Source organism: Saccostrea cucullata, unplaced genomic scaffold (genome assembly GCF_032062105.1).
Source record: "Saccostrea cucullata isolate Sc308-1 unplaced genomic scaffold, CSIRO_AGI_Scuc_v1 ctg5049, whole genome shotgun sequence".
NCBI lineage: Eukaryota > Metazoa > Mollusca > Bivalvia > Ostreida > Ostreidae > Saccostrea > Saccostrea cuccullata.
The window spans coordinates 11,416-31,673 of NW_026935199.1; the positions used below are offsets into that span (position 1 = coordinate 11,416).

At 33.9% G+C, this 20,258-nt stretch overlaps 1 protein-coding gene across 1 annotated transcript; it reads left to right on the top strand.

Moving 5' to 3' along the window:
• The first annotated feature begins 4,473 nt into the window (after positions 1 to 4,473).
• LOC134242235 (RNA-binding protein NOB1-like) lies at positions 4,474 to 18,745 on the top strand. The gene is made up of 8 exons (XM_062724319.1): positions 4,474 to 4,557; positions 11,019 to 11,151; positions 16,069 to 16,202; positions 16,480 to 16,548; positions 17,100 to 17,522; positions 17,817 to 17,914; positions 18,143 to 18,284; positions 18,482 to 18,745. Exons 1-8 carry the CDS (start codon positions 4,489 to 4,491, stop codon positions 18,728 to 18,730), a joined length of 1,317 nt encoding a protein of 438 aa, XP_062580303.1. The 5' UTR covers positions 4,474 to 4,488; the 3' UTR covers positions 18,731 to 18,745.
• Positions 18,746 to 20,258: the final 1,513 nt, after the last annotated feature.

Sequence of the window (20,258 nt, forward strand, 5' to 3'; positions counted from 1 at the left end):
CTGGGGCCTGGTCTCTTAGCTCACTGGTAGGAATTATTAAAGCACTTTTCTCATTTATTTTTGCTTCATTCAGTAATTGATAAATATATATTATTATAACAGTAACTTGATCCTAAGGGTCATATCACGCTGAGTTGACAGGCGCTGATCATCAGATCTAACGAGACGCGAAGCATCAAGTTTGATCTGATGATCCGTGCCTGTCAACGCGACGTGATACGACTCTTTGGATCAACTTACTGTTATAATGATAAATTTATTATATACCCCCTTATAACTAGCAAAATATAGCAAAAGAAAACTTTAGAGATCAATTATATAACATTTATCCATAAAACAAAGCATAATAACAAGGGACTTTTTATCGCACAAGAAAAATAACGTCATGTTTTTGTGTACTACGTCATCAGTTTCAGAGAGTGGTGATATGGATTCAGAAAACCACTGTGTGGTGATCCGGAAAGTCGGATCACGACGTCACGTGATTGTGTTAATTCTACAGTAAAATTGAGCAATACACGTTAGGTATATAATAAAATTGCTGACTTCTGTATTAGTTAGGGCTGTATCAATATATCGATACGTATCGAAATTCAAGAAAAATATTGTATCGAAAAATAACTTCCAATACGTATCGGACAAGCAGTTTTTCTTCTAATCCTGCTAAAAAGATGGTAATTTTTATCAGCAAATATTGTATTTCACTTTTTTGAATTAAAACTGATCAATAATTATAGATTTATAAAAGAAATAACACAATTTTTATAGTTATTATGAAATATATAACAATTTTATTTTTACAAGTTGATTTTACAGTCATTAAAAGTTTCGATTGGAAGTGTTTTATTTACTGACTATTGGATAAGAACTTTGAAATGGGTAATAAAACACTAAATTTTTTATGAAATCCATACATTAAATGATTAATAAGCCTTTTTTCATGGACTTGTTTAAGAATCCAATATATCGCATATCGCTTTAAAAAATATTGTATTGTATCGTATCAAAAGTTTTTGCTCAATACACAGCCCTAGTATTAGTCTAGTCTAAATGCCTGACCATGAACTTCCATTGTTATAATGAAAAATTGAAAATTACAGTGAAACATGCATATAAAGGTTTTTGATTGAAGTACAGTTAATTCTCGATAAACCGCCACCTTTTGTAATTTAGAAATCATGGCGGTATAACGAATTTGGCGATGAATCGAATTTCCCATCTTTTTAGAAAACAAGAAGTGGAGTTACCGTTCTTAGAAATACCATTTAAGCATTTCTATTCTTATAATAAAATGTACATGTATAAAGACATATTTTTGATTGAAAATACTTCCAGTATTTTTTTATGTACAATTTCACTAAAACAAAATGTGCAGTAATGAAATAAAGACAAGTCATGTGTATTTAATATTTTGTAAATCTGCACGTCTGATATTTAAGAAATAAATAACAAGTTTATAAACTTCAATGGGAATTGAAGTGGGTCGGTCACGTGATCAAATCCTGTGAAGGCCGAAGGCCTTCTCAGAAGATTTGATCACGTACCGATCCACTTCAATTCCCATTGAAGTTTATAAACTTGTTATTTATTACTTATATATACATTTGAGATGGACAATTAATATTAAATTAAATATATTCGGATATGAATATTACACTAACCGGTCGCCGTAGTTTTTCGTCAAAAGTACGCAAGGTGTAAATCGGCTTGAAAGGCGGTTACGCTTCGAATTCATCAGGCTAAGAATTCTATTTCGAAGGGGATATTTTGTTAAAGGCTACTTGTGATCAGTAATAGTGAATAGATTGTTGTTTGGGAATTTTCTGTTTGTGAAAATTGAAAATCAATGCTGAAAAGGCACACGAAACACATCCTAAGATTGATATAAAAAGTTGGAGGAATTTCGGTCGCCTGAAAATGAAAGGGATGGATGGATCCGATGGATGGAGACACTTGTCCGAGTCAGTTAATTTGCAATCAAGTAGGTCTATTAAATTTGATCAAAAACATTCAATCTACGATTTCTGTAACTAAAGGCATATTTATGATGTAAACTCGGACTCGGAGACACTGACGAACTACGACATCGCCGATCGAGGTGTTTGTCAGCTGTTCGTGGCGTGATTGCAATGCTTGGGTTTTTCCATCAGATTTACATATTTATTTAGTAGAATCTCATGAAAAATTATAGTTTCAATCTATATCATGAAGATTTAACTTAAGGTCTACCAAAAATAAGGATAAAACGTTAGAGATTGTGCAGCTGACAAAAGTGACATAAAACGTGTAAACAAAGTCTAGTTTCTATCAGTTTCTATGAACACAGGTTAAATCGATCGCCAAAAAATGTATGAAGTACATGTTTACTTTGTAAACTAAAACAGTTATTTTACTTGCTTATTTTGTTCATTTTATACATGAAAAGCAAGTCCCTAGAGCAAGTCATTTTTTGTATTTATGTACAGGTAGATATTATTGCGCCGTGTGATTGGGCCATGTATTGACCTTTGCCCTTTGACAAACTTCATACAGAATTGAAGATATTTTCTCTCTGTATGTTTATATAATGGAAAGATACCACAAATGTATATATTGAAAAATAAACAAGCTGGATCGATCGTCATGATTTATTGCCGAAAGTACGTAAAATGAATTCCTGAATAAATTCATCGTTTATGGCATCATTGTTAATGAAACGTTCACAATTCATGCCGTATAATTATTTTTTCAGCAAACTTTGCATTAATTAAAGCAGACATCATCAAAATAATATCGTTATCCGCGCACTATAACAACGACCGCTTTCCTGGCGAAGCCGTGACAAAATGATTTTAATTAAACAAAAAAAAAATTATTATAACAGTTCATGTTAAAATTATTATTTATTTTATTCTTGTTTAATTACTAAATTGCATGTACCTTGTCTGCCTTTGCATGCTTTAAAACAAGGATAGCGTCAACTAATTAGCCGCGCTTCACTGACCGTCTGAATCTGTGGCGGTATATCGAGATAATTGACACTTAAAAATGGACGTTTGTTTTGAAAACAGGGTGGCGGATGGCGGTATGAGAATTTGGCGTTATAAAGAGAATTTTATATAGCAGGAAAAACGTTCTTGGGAAATCATGGCGGTATTGCGAAAATGGCGATGAATCGAATGGCGATAATTCGAGAATTGACTGTACATTTTAATGCATGACTGAAAACAGCTGCAGCATCAAACATGTAGCCTTAGTGGTAATATAATCTTGCAAAATTTGAAGTTTACAATACATATGTAATGGATTGGGCTAGGGATATCGGCCTGGGATGCAGGGATCAAGGGATCCTGGATTCAATTCCCAGTCAAGCCATACATTTTTTTTCCTTTTCAGTTCGAGATTTTGTGCTAACCCTGGACTTGCTGCTGAACTTTGTTTTTGTCTTAATGGGAAAGGGCAATTTAAGGAAGAAGGAGTGTAAAAGTTTGGGCCATGGATAGCAACCAGGGTAGCTCAGTCGGTAGAGCACCTGCACTGTGATGCAGTTTCCTATGTCCGATTCATGGTCCATAGGCATACATTGTCTTCTTTCCTGTTTCATAAATAGAACAGCACAGTCCTGGCAATTAAGATGAGCACCAGCTTTAAGCTATGAGTTTTTAACATATATGTGACTTTGCTGTTTTCTTGTGGACCATTTATAAGAGTCAAAGTTCAGACAAGACCTGGTCATGACTTTGAAACATTAATGATCAACGGTTACAGGTCCTGTCAAGCACAGATAATCAAATAAAAAACTAACAGATAAAATCCCATACCTGAAGAGCAAATTAACAGATTCAAAATGAACATAACTCAATATATTAGTGTAACATGACAGTCTGCACTCAATAAATTAATGGTTACATACCATTGGTAAACACGATAAATACGCAAAAGGTTTCAAACGATCGAAAGTTTCTCGTACAATACCTTGATCATTCTTTTAACTGACTTATTTTCTGTCATTTCTATGAAATACCTACTTGTTTTTATTACTGACAACGTCAAAGAGAAGTTACATAGGAAAGGTGTTTGGCAATCACTATTTTGTCCACCATAACTTCATGGATCATGTGACCTCTGACGTAACATCGTAGGGTTTTTCAGGTAAGTGTCAAGGTTTTTTGTGTAATGCATTCTTACTGAAATCATAATTGCTTTATCATTTTGATATACTAAAGCTTACTTTAAAAAAAATCCAAGAAAAAAATATACATCTTTAAAGTGATTTTAAAGTCAATGCAAACAAAATTAAATTAGATAAATGGTATAAATTGGATTTAACTTTGAAGGGAATGATTTCAATTAATAATGTACTTAAACATCAGAAAATAGGTATATTTATTGTATCATTTGTTTTTATATAAAAAGATGACAAATATTTATTTATTTATTTCTAATGTAAAACATCTAAATAAACCAATTCCAATTATATCCGAACACGATATTGACTTGAATATCAATATGTCTGACAGCAAAATAAAGCACGTTGTTGCCGATTCTGGGGCTTTTATTCGCAACGCCCCTCTTCAGGTAAAAAGATAATTGTTTTATTCTGAAAGAAAATAAAAAATTCAACACAACTGTAAAGAGATAATGGTCAAATATATTCTTAATAGTGAGAAGACGTCCCATAATCATGATATTGAACATGTTGAAAGCACAGGGCCTGCATTTTTAGCTCACCTTAACCAAAGGCTCAAGTGAGCTTTTTTATTCAAGGAAAGAGGGCGTACAAGGCGTGGAAAATCCCCCGCACAGAGAAAATATGTTTTTCAAAATTAAAAATTCACGGAAAAGTTGTATTTGTTCTAAAATCATGTTCTCAGTTATGTCATCTTCAAAACATTTTATTTTATTTTACTGAACGACTTATCATTAAGGTCTTCCGTTTCCAACGGAAGACCTTCTACTGATTCTGATGATTAAGATTATTCTTATTATTCTTTTTTTTTTTTCTTCCTAGACGCGAACTTTGACGCTTCATATCTTGCTCATTCCTGAACGGATTTTGTTCAAATTTTCAGAGGTTTTAGACTTTTTTAAACCCTTATAGAATATTGTTTCACAATTCGAAAATTACCTTCTATTAACGAGTTATTGCCCTTTGATTGAATTTTTCTTACCTCCGATTTCCAGACAGAGGCTCAGAAAAGATAATAATTGGAGCACAAAACCCTTTTAAATCGAGGAGAGGAAGCATTGAAGTTGTGCACATCGGTTTTTGTTTTTTGATTTTTGCATTAAAAATGGCACTAGGGAGGGGTCAAAAGTTAGAACGCGGAAAACAGCAAAAAATTCGACATATTTTCCTTTATATCTTAAAAACTAAAAATATTTTGTTAAGACATGTAGAACAAAAGTTGTGCATAATTGCAAGGGCTTTCATGTAATACTATTCAAAAGGGGCTGGCCCCTATAATTAGGGCTCTATGGAACTTGAAATGTTTTGCTTTATAACTCAAAAACGGTAAATGTTTCGATCTAGATCTTACGAACAAAATTGTTCTTTTACACCTTTTTGATCTGATGAAAATGCTCTTTTGTTCGATTATGCCGGGAATATTGCGTAATACGCGGTAGAAAGCAGGCAAGGTAAACAGGTAGCGTTTTTCCGATTACATTCACCTTGTTTGTTTACAATTATATAACACGCCTCCCTCGATAGCGCGGGCCAAAGTCGGACACCGGGAATCAATCGGCGGGTAATCCAGCGACCCACAGTTATACACAAATAAAAACACAGAATGGTTAAATTCATTTTTTTAATATATAAAATTGTACCTTAATACTATCTCTGTCCTATGAAAATATTATTTTGTTCGAGTCTTACGTATTATAGGAAAGAAAGCTAGACAGTTCTCATCTTGCTATTGAAGGAAAACTCTGTAGTCTTTATGCGCAGAATTGAAGTAAACTTGCCGTACGTAATAAATATTTTACAATGCTGCATCATAACTCTTTTTTTTAATTAGGTTTTAAACGTGTTCTTTGGTTCCCGTTCAGAGTATTCAATGGCATCATTTTCCTTTCATTAATCAAGATCTTTCCAAGAGAAAGAGTTTTAGAAAAAAGCACGAGTATCTTTTCTTCGTTAAAATATGAACACAAACAATATGAACGAAAACGATACACGCCCGGATCTCATAAAAAGAACTTTTAAAGAGTCAAATAATACAAAAATTATTTACTGCCCAATTCTCACATTCACCTGGAACCCAGATTTTAAGTGTGTTGACCATTGCGTAATATTACGATTACACGTGTCCAAGAAAATCTAAAGCGACACGCCGCGGCGAACCATTGACCCCGCAGTCATAGGCAAAATAATTGGTGTATTAAAACCATTTTACAATTAATGGAAAATTATTATTGTCGTATATTTGAGATTAATATGTTGGCTTAATTCGTTTTAAATTTGATCGTGATACATGTTTATCTAAAACAGCTACCGTATAATCCCTATTAACCGCCCCTACCCCTATAAGCGCCCCCTGGGTCTTTTTCAATTGTCAGGAAATAAGGGCCCCCTTTACAGTGATCAAAATCATCCAAAATCGTATCAAAAGTCCGCCATAATGAGGAAAGTGAAAATGAAACTTTGTTATTAGGTAACTCGTACACAAAATATTCTTGAAGGTAAGATTTTTAGAACGACCTAATCATGTATTTCTGAAAGTGAAAGTTAAAAATACAAGTACAAATTTGTTCTCCTTGTCTATTCCCTAATTTCAAAGTGGGAAAATGAGTCATATAGCATAATTTGGGTGGATTCTTATAGTTTAAAGGAAGGTTAGACAACTTGTAGTGATTCTCTGTTATTTGATTTATTTTTTCAAAAGATTTCTTGAAGTTAAAATATGACATACAAATTTTCAGTCAAAATAACCGCCCCCTTTCCGCAATTTTCTAAGCGCCCGGGGCGGTTAATAGGGATTATACGGTATCTTGGTTTTGTGTTTGTTTACATTTACGCGACCAACCATTCCTTCCATCGCTTGTTGACATTAATTTACACAGCGTGGTCGAATGTTAAATCTTATTTTACAAACTTACGGAAAACATTATTTTCTGTAAGTAAATCGAATCTTTCAAAAATATTTTAAAATATCTTAGGTTTGACTTTAGAACAAAACGCTGGGGTATTTATTTTACATGTACATTAATAAGTCTTCAATTTTTATAGTTCGTTAGCTCCATGTGTAATTTTACTTTTCGTTTTGACGATTCATAGCGTAAGGACTGGCGATCTGCGGTAACTTTACTTCAACCAAAATTGATTTAAATGCACAAGCTTAATTTGCGCTTTTAATACACAAATAAATCTGTTTTCAACACAAATTTTCCCAAACTCATTTTTGTTCATCACAGATTTTTACCATGGCTATTTCAGTTTTAAATTTTAAAGAAAATCTTCCGAATCATAAGGATCTATTCAGAATTTTACTCAATGAAATGGACTAAACATCGATAAGTATCTCCGGCACGTTTAAACTTCATAAGTGACTTCTGTGCTGCACAATGCCTATTTATATTACACGTTGAATAGTCAAGTTGAAAAAAATAATTCAATATTGTAAAGAAATGAATTTTATTTGTTTTATAATTTATTCAAAACCTGTAAATGATTAGTATAGTGTGCTAACATTTTAATTTTGTTCTGTGATTTTAAAAATATCAGTAGCAGGTTATACAATGTACATGTAAGTAGTAATAAACCCGCATCGTATTGTCCTCTACAAAAATTTGAATTTTTCAATTAAAATTTGTATATGACAAAATTGAAAAATTCAAATTTTTGTAGAGGACAGTATGTACGGAATCGAAAATTTAAGAACTTATATACAACAATCTGCAGCTACTGAATATCACAAACTTATCATGTAATTACACACTTTTATGACCTAATTTAAACTGTTAAAATCATAACCGGCACCATAGTTAAACATTAATTGTCTTACAATCGGCACTTACGGCCTTTGAACAGGGAGGGGTCTTTTTTGTGCCAGCACCTAAAGTGACACAGCTAGGACCTTGTTTTATACGGTCTCATCGGAAGGACAGGTACCCACGTCCCACAGTGGGATTCGAACCACGACGTAAGGATCAACTCCTTACTTCGCTACTATAAAACAGACGCTCTAATCACTGCGCTATGCGGGCGACCTTGGGGGATATAAAATGAAAACAATGAAGAAAACGGTTAGTAAAAAATAAGAAGGGGTCGTTTTAAAGTATTATTCTTACGAACTTCAGGGCAAGAATGAGAAACCATATTTATGAAAGCTTCCTGATATAAGAAAGATTACTTTTTTTCAAATCATGACTAGAGTTTTTTCCCTTGCAAAGTGATTGTGTATTTTGGGGGGTAGTGTGGATGGAATGGGAATTAAACGGTCTGTTTAACTGTCCATATGTCTGTCTGCCCCTTAAAGTTTTTCCCAGAAGGTCAGGCTATAACATAAAGAAACCAGAAGCTTGTACTCGATACAAAGATTTCAAGTGATCCTAGGATGTGTCATTGTATTTATTTATTCAAGGCAATATTACGGCAAATTCAAGGTCACTGGAGAAAGAATTAATGTTTTGTTGCATCATTTATATGTAATCGAGAATATCTGTAAGCTCATACTTGAATCAGAGATTGCTTGGGACAAAAAGATTTTTTTTACGATTTTGACTCAGAAAACAGTATTTTTTTCATTCTGACTATATTTGTTTAAATCCATACTTGATACAAATTGCTTATAGTCCGCCGGTTTTCAGATGACTTAAAATAAGGTCATTTTAACAAATTTAGGGCTAATGACTGAAAAGTTGTAAAACTCCTGTCAGGGTTATGAATTTCTAAAAGTTGTTTCAGATTGAGGTTTTGTTTTGACAAAGAGCCAAGGTTATTCTGTTAAAATCAAGGTCACTGACAGAAGAAATCTTTTCTTTTCCACGCTATGAACTAGTAAGTGAAAAACATTGGAGGCTCTTACTTGAAACATAGATTACTTATGATTGGAGGTTGTGTCATGACCCTGATCAAGGGTCTTTCTGGCAAATCAAGGTCACTGAGAAAAAAATGTTTAAGCATAACTTTGTAATTAAGATTCACTGGAGGCTCATGCTGAGAAGAAAGGTTGTTCACATTAGAAAGTGCAGTAACCTTGACCCAAGGTCGGTACTTCCTTTCCACAGCTCCAACGGAAGACCTACTCGTTGCTTTGCAACGAGCTTGGCTCTAGTTTAACAATCTTTTTTCAAAGTTGACAGTTAAGCATATTTAGTGGAAAATGGGTTTACTAGAGCTATTAAATGTGAATTTTGATCGTGAATGGGTCAAGTCTCCATTTTTCGTGAATGCTTAAATGATAGAAACATACATGTTAAATCTATTTCATTTGTCTAAAAAATGGAATCTGAACCCATTCTATACGAAAATCGAACATTTCTGATAAAATTGTATGCTTCAACAAACCTGTTCATTTAAATCACACTGACAGACATCAAGAACGCATATACTTCGTAGTGTAGTGGTTAACCCAGTCCATCTTGTGGCAAAGCCTGTGCTATGGAAAGAGTTTGAATCATACGTGTAGCTTTTTCTTTTTGTTTTCACATATCTTTATAAAACATGAGTGAAAACATAAATTATTAATAAAATATTAAAACAACGAAATACAGAATTAGATGTGTAAGAGATGATATAAACCATATAATTTTGAAAAAATAGCTTTCATCAACTTTTAGAATTGAGAAATGTCTTCTCAGAGTGGGTGATTGACATCGCCTTGTACGCCTCCATTCTTTTGTCTGGCTTCTGCCTGTCTGTACCTCTTTCTGTCTATGTTATACAGAAGTTTATGTTGGAAAAATAATAAAAAGATCTTTCTGAAGAACGGCACGTGACAAGTCATAAACTCTTAATTTGTGCAAAATTTGTCGAGACTAAAAATTTTGACGTCTCTTGGAATCTAAGACCAGTTTCAAAGTGATTTATGGAACTTTGACCATTCGTTACAATCAAAATAGGTGGAAATTAATTTCCTGCTCACTTCATAACTTTTTGCTTGGGACATGCACCCTTTTAACTTTCTATCACTTTGAAACTTTTGTTTCTTACCTTAAATTGACTTTCATATTTAAAAAAGTTATTTTCCTTTGTGGGGTAAATATGAAATCAACCAGTGTAAAACACTATTTTCCTTCTATCATATTACCAATTCCATGGGGCTATGTCTTTCAAATGCAAACTGTATGGATTTTTTTTTAATGTCATACACTGTAGCAATACAGTAAATAATCAAAGTTTTTTAGATAGTGTGTAAAAGTTTAAAATATTTTTAGGTAAGTTATAAAGGAGTTAGTGTGAAAAATTATGTCAAAAATGTGAGATATAAGTCTTAAAAATGTTAAATAAATCTATACTATTCCTAGTCAACTTCCTCAGGTGAGCAATATGGCCCATGGGCTATCTATGTGAAAACTACTGAGGGACAGGATTATAACCCACCAGGGAGCTTATCAACATTGCAGGTCTCTCAAAGCTCACTGATAAACCTCATTTTTTTTACTTCACTGATGTAAAAAGGCAGACTTAATGGAGTGTTTATGGCTACTTTGTGATTGTGATACTTCACTATTCATATTGGCAAAAAAAAAAAAAAAAAAAAAGACAATTTTCTGGCAGAATTGTGTGAAATTAAGTTTTCTTTATCATCAGGTCACCAATCCCTGAAATGGATGATCCAAACAGGCTTTAAAATATCCAGTGCAGGCTATGTAAATTTTAGCTTCATAATTTGCTTGAGATTAAATTATAAACTATGCTATATCAGGGCTGTTCCTTTAGAAAATAATTACATGCTTGAGTGTGTTACCTAGACAATGGCTGGTAATGACATCACAAAGTTTTGTAAAACTAATGTATATCAGCTTTAGTGTTGAATATCTAGTAGCCTTACAAGAATTGACCACCCTTATTGCAATATATTTTCTCTTTTCAGAGCATTGGATCTAAGATCTACACTGTTCCAAAAGTAGTGAATGAAATCAAGGACAAAGCCACTTTGCAGAGACTGCAGGTGTTACCATATCAACTAATTCCTAAAACACCCTCACCAGAATGCATCAGAATTGGTAGTTACCATCAATTACATGTACAGTTCCCTGCCTTGTTCTCTCTGTTTGTTTTTATACCCCCCGCAAACGAAGTTTGGGGGGGTATATAAGAATCACCTTGTCCGTCTGTCTGTCCGTCCGTCTGTCTAGCTGTCCATCTGTCTGTGCAAATGTGTCCGGTCCATATCTTTCTTATGGAGGAACATTAGAAATTACTACTCCACACAAAGATTGCCCATGACCTAAGGGTGTGTCATGACCTTGACCCAAGGTCATTTGGGGAAGTTCAAGGTCACTAGAAGAAAAAGTTCATAATTCGTGTCCGGTCCATATCTTTCTTATGGATAAACTTGGTAGGTTCTCATTTCACACAAAGATTGCCCATGACCCAAGGGTGTGTCATGACCTTGACCCAAGGTCATTTGGGGAAGTTCAAGGTCACTGGAAGAAAAAGTTCATAATTCGTGTCCGGTCCATATCTTTTTTATGGATAAACTTGGTAGGTTCTCATTTCACTCAAAGATTGCCCATGACCCAAGGGTGTGTCATGACCTTGACCTAAAGTCATTCGGTGAAGTTCAAGGTCACTGGAAGAAAAAGTTCACAATTCGTGTCCGGTCCATATCTTTCTTATGGATAAACTTGGTAGGTTCTCATTTCACACAAAGATTGCCCATGACCCAAGGGTGTGTCATGACCTTGACCCAAGGTCATTCGGGTAAGTTCAAGGTCAATGGAAGAAAAAGTTCATAATTCGGGTCCGGTCCACATCTTTCTTATGGATAATCTTGGTAGGTTCTCATTTCACGCAAACATTGCCCGTGACCCAAAGGTTTGTCATGACCTTGACCCAAGGTCATTTGGGGAAGTTCAAGGTCACTGGAGTGGAAGAAAAAGTTCATAATTCTTTCCAGTCCATATCTTTTTTATGGATAAACTTGGTAGGTTCTCATTTCACACAAAGATTGCCCATGACCCAAGGGTATGTCATGACCTTGACCCAAGGTCATTTGGGGAATTTCAAGGTCACTGGAAGAAAAATTTCATAATTCATGTGTGATACATATCTTTATTATGGAAAAACTTGCTTCTGAAAAAACCCAGCGGGGGTATTTTGTCCCGTTTGGACAGTTCTAGTTAAAACTGAACAAGCTGAAGCTTACAGTACAGGCAACGCGGATCCCGTATTAGACCGCGTCCCCTCCGCGGTGTATTAATCCTTTCAGCGTTACACCGTCGCGGGTTTTGATCGCGGTGCTACCTGAGACCGTGTTTACACCGCGGCGGGGCCCGCTACCGTTATTCTTCAGCTTAGATGTTCTTACCTGTAAAGTATTGTCGATTTTTAATCGTGTCGAAATGAGGGGGGGGGGGGGAGGGAGGATTACGACCACATTAATATTAATAGATTTATACCATTACATAGATTCTTTAAAAAATCATTTTTAAGTTTTATCAAATTGTTTAATAATAAACATCTTTCTTTTTTTTTTTTTTTTTACCAATGGTCACTCAAAATTAATTAATTCTCAATAACGTCTGTTAACAGTAATACATGTACAGTATAGGATGAAATAAAGTCGAATAATTTATCGAATATATTAACTTAAAGTTTATTTTCAAAATCAATAATGCCACCCCAAATGATCTTCAAATTGCTATAAAGGTATAATTAAAATTTAAAGAATGTTATGATATCGCTTCTCTTTATATGCACTGTAATCCGCTGTTCGTAATTAACCCGTGCAGTTGCAGTTACATGTAGCTATGTGTTTATTTATCTGCGAGATTATATCAGTCATTTGGTTTCATTTAGAAAAGTAGCGTTACTTCTGTATACATGTCTGTTATAAATAATGGCATGAAAAACGATGATAGATAGTGATACATAATTACAATTAAATTTTAACAAAACACGCGTAAGTGTAGGCATACCGTTGCTCCATTATTATGCGCTACACTGTAACACTATGAACTAAATATCGACCTTTTTGGGGGGGGGGTTCTTGTTAATAAAATAATCACAGGTATTTCTATTCAGAATATCAATAATATCATAGCTAGTATTTGAATGTATTTCTATTTTCTGCTCTTTTCGAAAATTACTAAAATCATGTTTATGAACATAAACAAATTTCAGATTTCTCCGGTTCAAATAAAAACAAACACAAATATGGGCCCTTAAAATATTTGAACACACAACACAGAAATTAACTTATTTTAATCAGCAAGTTGCCATGCTTCAAGTTTTCTGTGTAACCGTTCGGTTTTCCTCAGGTAAGTTTGGTGTGGAGTGGAGCTTACTCAAAGCGGATGAGAAGCCCCGAGGGAACGACGCTGTCTAGTGTACATACTACCTATATACACAGGATGTTACCTGAGTGTATAACCTGTATGCGTTTTCCTACGACATTGTAAAACGAAGCCGTTTTTTTTTTCATGTGTAGCTCATGAATTGAAATGCAAGAAATAAAGAATGTTTTTGTTGCAGACAGAATCCTTTTTAAATTTTTTGTTTCAATTAAATATTTTCAAGAATTCGACAATTTTAATATACTGTGTTTTCCTTAATCAAATTTTATAGCAAAAATACATTTTATTTTACCACCAAAATCTGTCGTTGTAATCTGGCGACAAAAAGGGAAGTAATTCAAATTACATGTCATGTACATATGCTAAACGAAAGAAGAAAGTGGATCATAAACAAGTCTCTCGATAAATAACAATAAAACTTAGACAAATTCGACAGATGGTCAATAAACTGATAAATCAGCGGTAGTTTTATTCGCTAAACTTAAGAAATTGATATACTGATCAAAAAGGAGGAAAAACGACTGCACGTGCCTTAATACTGTGATATTTTTCTTCTCTCTATCTCCTCTCTCTCTCTTTCAATCTTCTAACTGGTACAGATATAAACAGACACGAAATAACATAGTAATGGATCATTATTTGATTTAATTGATATCAAATACTTCATTAATTTGCTTTAAAAGTTTTTTTTTTTTTTTACTTTTATTCTTTTTATACACTCCGTTTAAAAAAAAGGCAACAATAATTTGACACAAATTCCAAGGCTAATATCGCATCTGAAAATGATATCGATGAAATAATAATGAAACAATGAATCAAATGTGTTGTTGAATGGCTAGACAACGACGTGCACATCCAGCAAGCGTTACCCAAGGTATACTATAAGACAGGTGTGAAACCCCCAGGGCATATCGTTTCCTGCTCAGAAACTGCTAATCCCTATACACAGGAAATGATCGCGGCTAATACTTAATACACAAAGAAACAGAATTTGTCAAAGAAAACAAAAATATATGAATTTTTGCATTGAATATTTATTAATATAAACTATAATTTCGTCTGTGAAGTTTAACATTACACCTGCACATCCTATCTTATCTATTGAACACGAAAATCGAGAAATATTAAAATTAAAAAGAAAGACATTATATTAAAAAGTAAAACATGATAATGTGAAGGTGAAAAACGATATTTTTTCTTGATCTCTTGTATAAAGTTCACGTGCTCAAAGTTAACTCTCGTCATCGAATGCTTTCCGGTCATTTGACAATTTGAGAAAAATGCCTGCACATTTATATAAAAGAGGGAAATACATTAAAGAAAATTAATTAATTAAATTAACTTAATTTGGGAACAGAACATAAACGATGAGAAATAAAGAAGAATAGAACTTTTTCTTGATATCTTGGATAAAGAAAATTTAAGTTCACGTGCCCACTACATGTAACTGCAAATGCTCGTCATCGGATGTTTTCCGGTAATTTGACACTTTAAGAAAAAGCCTGTACATTTTATATACAATAAATCGAAATTAATTAATAAACAATATGAAGATGTACATTTTTTAAAAGATGCACATCTTTTTTTTTTTCAAATGAATGCTGAAAATCGTTCATCGAAACTTTAACAGTCTGAGTTCAACATTTATTACAGTTTGCATATAATATGAAGATTAAAAAAAAAACTAATTAAAATTTCTAGTATTTAATTTTGTTTCTTGATAGATTCTTAATAACACAAAATAATTAACCAATTGCAAAGACGTAACAATTTAATAAAATTTTCTATTCAATTTCAAAGATTGATATGTAATTTTAGAAACAAAAATAAACTTATTTTTTCTTAGTTTAAATTCTATTCATAGCAAAATTTATTAATAAATACACGTTTTTTTTTTTGTTTGTTTGTTTGTTTGTTTTTTTTTTTTTTTGTTACAGGGAAAATTCGCAAATTACAATTCGGGGAGATAACTCCCGTTTGTTTACGATACTAATTGTCAGTAATTGATCGATGATTTAACCGCGGCGGGGACAGGCAAGTGATGAATTTCCCGCGGAGGGAACGCGGTTTACCTGTCTACCTGGCCAAATACCGCGTTGTGATTATACCGCGGCGGGGACGCGGGAAATACGGGATCCGCGTTGCCTGTACTGTACATAGGTATTTTTTAAGGGACTTGGCAGAACTTTATCTACATAAGTACCTTATATTGGGTTACTAAAATTGAACAAGTATATTTTATTGGCCCACTAGAAAAGGATTCACTATTTTGAAAGGTTTTAGACTTCTCTGGTGTTAGATACAATAGGTCCTTTTGTTTGTTTTACTTAGAAGAGGAGTGCCAATCCAAACAACTTTGAAGCAAAAAGTTTGAATAAAAGAAAATACCAGTGATGATCTATTTTTTCAATTTTCAGCCACCAAATATCTTTCGTGCCTTAATTCTTAGAGGTTTTAGTAATTTACTTTCTTCGCTGAGTCTGGCAATACACTCTAATTTATTTACTAAAGAGAGTTGATAAATTTTATGATGCAAGTTTCCTGATCTTTGTACATTGATATAACAAGAACTAAGAACTATCTATTTAGTGTAACTTTTACACTCACATTCTGTATTTACAGTGACAGAATTTTCAAAGAAGACAGGGGATTACAAGAGTCTTTCCCCAGTGGATATACAAGTCATTGCTTTGACATATCAGTTAGAGAAAGAAAATGTTGGAACAGATCACATAAAGACTGTCCCAGATAACAAGGTATAAACTGATGGAGGTAACTAATAAGGAGTAAACATGATCAAACAGATGCAGATAATTAGAGATGTAACTTTGGTAGAATAAACCATTCAAAGAAATGATTTCTGTGATTTTGCAAAAAAATATTTGACGTATCAATAAAATAATATCTGATTGTTTCAAAATAAGTAATACAAATTTAACACTTTTTTCATTAAGAGCTTTTGAAACAGTCATAGTTAGACAGTCTTCCTTTTTCACATTTTTTAACATTGCATTTTCATTATTTTATTTACAGATTGAATGGACCACATCTAAAGCAATGCTAGAAAAGCCAACATCTATAGCAGGATTTTACCTTGCCAAGGTCAGAAAAATTATACTTGTTTAAAGATATGCAGGTAAAAATTATCTAAAGGGGGGAGGTATTATTGAGTAGACCTCTCAGTCAATAGAAAAGAATTTCAGATGTAAACATCATCTAGAATGTATACCATGTGCAATCAAATTATGATAAAGTAGTGCTAGTAGTGTGACAAAATACTTATGCCGGATGCAAACATTTTCAAAATGGTGTAATGTGTAAAATTGATATCATAATTATATATGATATTTTTTTTACCTAACATTTTTGACATAGGTGATAGGGTGTCAGTTTGGAAAGGGTATTTTTCAGACTTGTATACTGAAAATAATTTGCACAATTCGATCAGAATTCAGACTCTTGTCAAACCCCCTACCAAAATAAAAAAACACACTTTGTTATACAGCATAACTTTGGTAGCTACACTGTATTGAATTCATTCCTTAATTATTTTTTGGAAAAAAATGAGCGCAATTCTAATGGCATCCAGACTTATTTAAATGAACTTGATTTAAAACATATTTTTATATTTTAATTGCGTTTTGTCATTGAAGGACAACTCAAAAAGTAGAACCAATTCAGAATGCACCACAACGTCAGACTTACCAGAAACAGAGAGCCAGTCAACACCAAAAGAACATTTAACTGACCAATTAGTGAACACCTCTCAAGACATGAAATTAGTGACTGATAATATTGACCAATCAGAAACAATTAAATCAAAGGGAGATCTTAACACAGAATCAACAGAGGAGAGAGATGGGGGACAGGGGGAGGAGGGGCTTACTGTGACAGCTGACATGCTAGAGGAGACAGAGGAAGATGAAGGGATTGAGGAGGATGAAGAAGAGGAAGATGATGATGACGGCTGGATAACACCCAGCAACATCAGCTCACTGAAACAGAAGATGACCAGTCAGGATCAGGCGAGAGTGGCAGTACCTGTAGGTTGTGTCACCACAGACTTCGCTATGCAGGTATGTTATGTCACAACCTCTCAAAGGGAGGTAAGGTTTAAAAACTTAGCAATCATGCAAAAATTACGCAATGTTTACTTTGAAATTATATTTGAAGCATAAAACAATAAAGAAATTGAGATTTTTTGGAAAAAGCAAATGAAGACAAAAATTAAAATGTATTGAGGTGAGTGTTAAGAATTGATCAGGTACTTCTAGTTTGCAGCCAGATAATTAGTGTTGTGACCTTAGTGATACCAGTAGAGTTTACATAAGTAAATAATGAAGAGATTTATGTGACACATTCCTTTTCAGAATGTCCTGATTCAGATGGGACTCAATGTGATATCTGTGGATGGGCTACTGATTAAAAGAGCAAAAAGTTTTGTTCTACGCTGCTTTGCATGCATGAAGTAAGTCTCGTTTCAAGTTTATCTGTAAAGGCATGTCCTAACCATGTTTTCACAGAAGTGGGAAGTATTTGTTATTTGTTATATGTACATGTACGTTTTGGTTGGTTAAAAAACAATGATTTTGCATTTGACCATCTTTTTAAGAATTTTAATCCATTCTCTTTAGTATATATGATCATTTCCGAAAAATAGCGGTTGTTAATGAATTCAAAATTTTGAATTTGATAGAATTACAAAGGACATGATGAAGGAATTCTGTCCTTACTGTGGAAACAGAACCTTACAGAAAGTATCAATGACAGTGGAAGAGGATGGCAGCATTCGCTACTTTCTCTCTCGGCGGAAACCTATCTCAACTAAAGGGATGAAGGTATTATTCAAAACTGTCCCAATTTGCAATTGAATGTAATAAATTCATAAATAAGATCATTCTATTTAGAGTTCAATGACACCCCTAGATATTGGTTGGATGTGTCTGTAAGCTTGAAAAATACAAAAATGGAATCTGAATAAAGATTACCAGTGAACACTCATACACAAATTCATGAAGTACCTTGTACTTTACAGCATCAACTGCCTCTGCCAAGGGGAGGTAAGCACTCTAACAACCCAATCCTGACAGAGGACCAGCCGAGACCGCAACAGAGGGCGGCCAAAAAGAAGCAGCACCTGGATGTGTTTGACCCGGACTACGTGTCAGGGCAGTCTCCGTTCGCTCTAAATGACATCACCAGTCGCTCAGCGCAGCTGGGGATCAGAAATAACCAGTTTAATAAACGGAATCAGAATTCAAACAGACACGGAAGACGAAAATAAAAATATCCATAGAAATTTTAGTTGTGTTTTTTCTGACACTGGGAAATTAGCTTAAAGGGTGGGGGGGGGGGGGGGATAAGCACCGCCTTCAAATTTACCTGATCTCTGTGGACCCCTGTTAAGAAGATAGGATAGTGCAGTTGTTGGAAAAAGACGAAGGAAGGAACTTGTAGAAGTGGAATAATTAAATTCATGTATTATCAGCATCTCTAAGTAATTTTAGGGCTAAACCAGAGATATGGAGATAACGATTAGTTGTAAAAGTGATGACAATGTTGTTAAAAAGTCATTCATCTTACTGGTAATTGTGAGCTATCATCAAATTTGTCATACAGATGTACCTGTATTTTCAGTCCTGTCTGATAAAAGCTGATACTATTGTAGTCTTCAAAATTTTTTCTCATTCTGTTCCTAGGTTAGCTGCAGATCTGTAGCTCGCTGGTCTGTAAAGAAAACCAGAATTCTCTGTCGAGACTGTAGCTCTACTGGTTTGTATTATAAAGGAAGATAAAAGTAGCAGTTGGGACATAAAACTTTACAAAAGCAATACATAGAATATAAATAGAATAATGATCCTTAATAACTCTCTGTTTGTTGGAAGATTGCAATAAGACTACAACTGTAGGAGTAGCTTTTAATAAAATTTTAGTTACCATGACAACATTGTTCATCAAAATCAAAAACAAAGCTTGATTATGTATCTCAGTGTAGTGTACTTACATGCCAAATTATATTAAAATCAGACCAAAACTGTTTGGAGTAGCATTTTGAAAGTATTTCACAGAAATTGCTATTTTTAGTAACCACAGCAACACCGTTCATCGAAATCAAAAACTGATACAAATAATTAAGTATCTTAGTGTAGTCTACTTGTGTGCCTAGTTATACTGAAATCAGACCAAAACTGTAGGGGGAGTAAAATTTTAAAAGTATTTCACAGAAATTTCTATTTTTAGTAACCACGGCAACACCGTTCATCGAAATCAAAAACTGATACAAATAATTATGTATCTTAGTGTAGTCTACTTGTGTGCCTAGTTATTTAAGGAATCAATGTCTAGTTAGTATAGTATGCCACGGACATCAACAATAGTGGGAAACATGGGATAATTTATGCATAACGGCTTCGCCCGTTATGCAAATTATCCATTGTTTCCCACTATTGTTGATGTCCGTGGCATACTATACTAACTAGACATTGATTCCTTATATTTCCATTTCATTGTGAAATAAAATTGTAGATTAAGACTTTAAAAATGCAGACATAGCTTTAAATTACACGAGGATTTCCATCCCAGTTTCAATAGTCCTCGCCCACTGACGTCAAACACAACGGCAGCCGCACGAGATTTTCATGCATATTTGGCCTCCTTAGCGTCAGACTCAGAGACAGATGCGCACGAGATTTGCATGCATATTAGGCCTCCTAAGTTCCTGACCTATTTACCTGCCTAATTTACATTCTGGTAGAATTATCAAGAAATTAACTCCGCTAACTTTCAAAGAGTTATCACAGAGAGAAAAATTA